This window comes from Xenia sp. Carnegie-2017, unplaced genomic scaffold, assembly GCF_021976095.1.
Source record: "Xenia sp. Carnegie-2017 unplaced genomic scaffold, XeniaSp_v1 HiC_scaffold_24, whole genome shotgun sequence".
Classification (NCBI taxonomy): domain Eukaryota; kingdom Metazoa; phylum Cnidaria; class Anthozoa; order Malacalcyonacea; family Xeniidae; genus Xenia; species Xenia sp. Carnegie-2017.
In genome coordinates, this window is record NW_025813487.1 from 2,439,616 (window position 1) to 2,444,841 (window position 5,226).

The window sequence follows — 5,226 nt, forward strand, 5'->3', positions numbered from 1 at the left end:
GCAGAATGTAAACTTGTATTAAAGCAACTTTTTAATATTTAATTCGTTATTGGTCAATATTTGAGAGATGGTGTTACAACATAATTTTTAGGATATCTAGCCGATATTTGTTTACAAACTTAGCAATGCCACTTCCACATTCAAAATGTGTAGGACAATAAGAATGGCGGAATTTCCCATTAAGATATCGGCTCAGCTGTTGAAATCATTGTCTGACAAAATTAATTCAGTCAGTCTCATACATCGGCTTGAAAGTACATATTTTGACGAAATGTAAGATTTTCCCACAAGACTTCAATTTTCGAAGTTATGCAAACCAAATTGAAAACAAGAGCTCATTACCGCATAAATCACCAAGACTATGGAAGAGTATTCCATCATTTTGACGGAAAATTTAACATCGAGGGTTGGAAACATGTATGACGTTGGCAGAAAATTACCGCTGACCTGCGTTGTGACCGAATCCAGTGTCATACACTAATAATATTAATCAATTCTACTGTGTTTTGTCACCACCATAAATAATTCTTACGTAAACTCGTTATTTGCCAGGAAGATAAAGCAGCCTTCAAACTTAAAGAAGAAAACACCTCTGAGACGAGAATATCGCAGCTGGACCACGTAAAACTTGGGGAAAGGGCATGTTTGAAAGAAAAAGATCTGTTTATTGACTAAATGCTGTCGTATGAAATAGATAGGTGGACGCTAAAGAATTTTTGCTAAAAATACGAAGATTATTGCAATTCAACAATGGCGTTTTCAGAAGGAACAAAGTTGACGTTTGTGATGAACGAAACATCAATGAAAACCTGACCGAAATAATGTGACGTCAATTGCATCGATCAACGACTATCATCTCAGAAACAATCTTTTTTGAAAAAGCGATCAAGATGTATACGATATTGCATTCTATGGGCATTTTTAGAAGTCATTCAGCTTTATGCAAGTTTTTCCGCATTTAGCTCCTTTGAAATTAATAGCCTTTTTAGGGGTAACATGAATATATGATTCGTCTTTTATTGAATGGCCCCGTCCAAACATGTACGTTTTACGATTTCAAAACTTTTCGTTACAGATAACTAAACGATAGCATTATCGTTTGAGCATAAAAAAAGTTACGATTTGTACAGTTTAAAGTTATATAGAATCCAAACTTTTTTGTTGACTTTTGCTGATTAAAATTCCACATGCAATTTAGCCAATGGGCTGCCATGTGTCAATTTTTATTAAACTATTTACCTTTTATCTACTTATCTATCTGCTTATATACCCACCTCAGCCTTCCTATCTATAGTGGATTGTTTTTGCAAAATGGCATAGATTTGTAATACAATCCAGGTACTGATTTCCATATTTTTCTTAAACTTAATGAGTTTATCAAACATATCAAAAATAGTAAATGATTATTCATGAAGAAAAGATATTTTATTTACCAGCGGATCCAATTCGAAAACATTCAGAAACAATCTTATGTCTTATTATTTCTTGTCAATGTTAGTAGAAACTTGTGCTATCGTTTGGTCTTGTTCCGATTAAATTGGATTGCTGTTTCGATCTCTGATCTGAAGTATTCACAATCGTCCAATTTAACAGCAGTTAAAGCTTTATCTAATTTCAAACATATGAAGGTCTTCATAGGTGGACCTTTAAATATCACATTATCATCATCACTATCACCCACACCAACAACTTCCATGTCACCATCATCACCACCATCATCATCATCAATATTTCTACCATCACTACCACCACCATCATCACCATCATCAATATTACCACCATTATCATCACCACCATCATCGTAACCATCATCACCACCATCAACATCATCATCATCATTAACTTCATCAACATCATCATCATCATTACCATCATCAACATCATCATCATCATCTATTTCACATACACCATATGAAAATGGTTGCCAATTTTCTTGTTCCTTCAAAAAATAAACAAGTACACCAGAGTCACCATTTTTTAGAAATTGGCAACTACTTTTGACCTTCACTGCATCTTGAAAAATGATTTCTCTCTCGATTTCATTTGAAGACTTTGTCAAGTGAGAACAACATCGTTCACTTATAAATCCAATGTTATGGTAATCTGTACGAACTTTCACAGATTCATCCCCATCATCGATTCTTTCGTAAAGTTTTTCATTTTCTCGGATTGAATTCAAGACAAAACGTTCCATGTCATGTCCTCCAAGATTATGAAAATGACTTTTATTACCGATGAAAATTCTCACAATATCAACTTCTTCGTCAAAATGACCAACCACGCCTTTAGAGGGAAGCTCAACTTCTTCCTCAGTTTTTGGTAGTTTGTAAAAATAAGCTGTACCTTCATTAAAGTGTTTACCGGCATCGCGAAAGGCCCAAAAGTCTTTTTTCTGGTTAAAAGCCAATGCACTGTTCACCATGTCACTAGCGCCACAAGCAACATGTGCGCATGTCAAGGCGTAATACTTATTGTTTTTGCCACAGAACATTGTCATTGTACCATGAGAGCCCCTGGTTGATTGGTTTTCCAAAACAACATCATTTGGTATTTGCATTGTATTTTGTGCATTATGATTTTGAACAGCGCGGAAGTTTGATAAATATCGAATTTTTGGTTTTTTGTAAAGTTTACGCCTGATTTCAATGAATTTTGATGCTTCCCATTCAAATATCGTGTCAATTTCTTTCTTTAAATCTTCATCGGACCTTTCTTCAACACCATCAACTGTGATATATAAATGAGGATATGATATAACTTTGTTTTTTCTAACTGTTCCATAGTTGCCACATATCCACGATATGCTTTAAAAAAGAATCAGAAATAGGATAAAAAATCTAAATTAAAAACAATGTGCCTATAAGTATCTATAATATACCATTTGTCCTATTTAAAAGCTAACATAGACGATGGCACAAAGAAATTTGTTTTCCTAAACATACCTTTTGAATTTTTCATGTACGTCTTTTTTAATGTTGTAATGTTCATCAAGAAATTGGCTTTTCAAATTAAATCCTATGAAGAAATGTTGAATAATGTCGACCAGTAACGATTTTTTTAAATAAGGGAAGATAATTAAGGAAAGAGGTATAGGCATCAGATACTTGAAGAGCTGTGGAAGAGGTCTGGGTACGATATACTTAAGGAGCTTTGGATTTTGTTGACGTAACCGGCTGACCACCAAAATTTTACGTAACTGATCGGTCTTTCGCTCGACATAGTAGATGAAATTAAATTTAAAGTTTATGGTAAAAAATTGCGTTGAAAGTTTTACATCAACTCATATTTAGCTAACAGAACTTTGAGCTTGTATATCAACCCCCCAGTTATCATTCTTTTACCTGGTAATCCAAAGGGAGGGGGAGGGCATTGTGTGAGATCAACATCTTTTCCATCCTTTACAGCTTGAATGACAACATCAAAGTCCTAAACAAAAGTTTTAATAATCACTTATGCAACAAATAGAGCTCTAATTCAATCTATAACAATAAGATTAAGGATTAGGCTTAGAGATTAGGATTAGGAATCAATTTCGCGTATTTGTAGAACACCATAAAAAGACCTGTGGAGAATGCATGACAATGCTTCCACTTAAATTTCATTTCCGTTCCTTTGGAAGTAACTCACCTTCGATATAATCAAATATTTTTTTGCATTTTCTTTGTCCCCACTTCTGTTACAATTGCGAGCAGCCAATTTATACTGATCTCTCTTTAAAGTAAGTCCTTTTAATGTCTCATCAAGTTTACTATCGTTCTCACGCTTGGGTGGCATTGGAGAAACCGGTTGTGTTCTTGGAGAAACTGTTGGTGTTCTTGAAGGATCTGGGGTTGTTCTTGGAGGAACTTTTGGTGTTCTTGAAGTATCTGAGGGTGTTCTTGGAGGACCTGTTGGTGTCCTTGAAGGATCTGAGGGTGTTCGTGGAAGAACTAGGGGTGTTTTTGTAGGATCTGGGGGTGTTTTTGTAGGATCTGGAGGTGTTCTTGGAGGAACTAGGGTTGTTCTTGAAGGATCTGGAGGTGTTCTTGAAAGAACTGGCCGCGTTCTTGGAGTACGTATTGGTAAAGCGAGAGGTTGCTTAGGGTCATTGTTAGTAGGTTCACTAGGGACTCTGGAGGATGTTGATTGAGAAGGAGTGACCATAGGGGGTGTTTCAGATACACGGGACTGTGTTGGTGCTGCTGGTTTAGAACCACCTGAATAAAAAATCTCACTTTCGATATGGCGCAGTGAAAAAATTTAGAAAACAAAGGTATTTTGAAAGATGTACTATACAGTCAATATAAATGTATAACAATTTTCGAGAAGAAAATTTGTTGGTGTGATGAAACATTTTAAATTTACTAATTTAGAGTATATTCAGTAAACGCATACAGTAAAACTATAAAGTTTAGTACATAACGTTAAAAGTGGAAAACCATACCTAATGGTAATTTAGACCTAATGGTATGCATGTCATTGTCTTCCACAACCATTAACCTCGCACCAACCACTTTGACATCTCCTGCCCAACTAAAGTCGACATTTTCGCCACATTCTATCATATGGTGGACTCCATTCTTCAAAGCATATTTAATCGTAGCAGTGTTCATCTGATCTTCTGAAATGTTCATACACTTAATTTGTTCAAACACTTTCTCACAAGCATGCCATAAGAACTTATGACCATTTTTTGGACTAACTGTAAACTCATGCTGTTCGTAACCATCTGATTTCAACCAATCAATTAGAGATTTGTGATACACGGTTAAACAGTCATCGTAAACTGGAAAAATTTGAGATAATAGTTCAATGATTTTTCTGCGGACTTCAAAGTCGATTTCACCATTAAAACCTAAATAGCTAAACAGTAAATTTAATGGTAAAAACTCCCGACAGGCAGCCAACAATTCAAGAAATTGCATGAAAGTTTTTTCTGGGATAACAGAATTTCTGAAACTTTCCTTCGTTAACAATTCTTTTACTCTTTTGAATTGCTTTGTGTAAACACTGCTCAACTCACTTGGAACCAATTGTTCAAGATTCTCGTATGTAAGTTCAATTTTTCTTTTTAATGGTCAGTTGTGCGTGATAAGCGTAAAGAAATGATCCCTCACATTTTTCAACTAATGACTGAAGAACGTTGCGATTTCTCTGCAGAAGATCATTCAACTGATAGCTCAAATACTTGTACAGGTCTTCTTCGTTGTTTTCATCACGAGTATTAGTTGTAATTTCCAGAGGATT

At 35.1% G+C, this 5,226-nt stretch overlaps 1 protein-coding gene across 1 annotated transcript; it reads right to left on the bottom strand.

The window, feature by feature from the left end:
• Nucleotides 1-1,403: 1,403 nt before the first annotated feature.
• LOC124451511 lies at nt 1,404-4,910 on the bottom strand. The gene is made up of 5 exons (XM_047002169.1): nt 4,424-4,910; nt 3,628-4,196; nt 3,342-3,426; nt 2,943-3,015; nt 1,404-2,804 (listed from the first exon to the last, which is right to left on the bottom strand). Exons 1-5 carry the CDS (start codon nt 4,902-4,904, stop codon nt 1,511-1,513), a joined length of 2,502 nt encoding a protein of 833 aa, XP_046858125.1. The 5' UTR covers nt 4,905-4,910; the 3' UTR covers nt 1,404-1,510.
• Between the last annotated feature and the right edge of the window lie 316 nt (nt 4,911-5,226).

Bases quoted from the DNA above. Each gene is read 5' to 3' on its own strand.
- LOC124451511 (XM_047002169.1), bottom strand. From the start codon at position 4,904: ATGCAATTTCTTGAATTGTTGGCTGCCTGTCGGGAGTTTTTACCATTA. The intron at 3,427-3,627 runs GTGAGTTACTTC...ACTTTTGTTTAG, and splicing joins AATATTTGATTATATCGAAG to GACTTTGATGTTGTCATTCA. The intron at 2,805-2,942 runs GTATGTTTAGGA...TCTTTTTTAAAG, and splicing joins GTACATGAAAAATTCAAAAG to CATATCGTGGATATGTGGCA.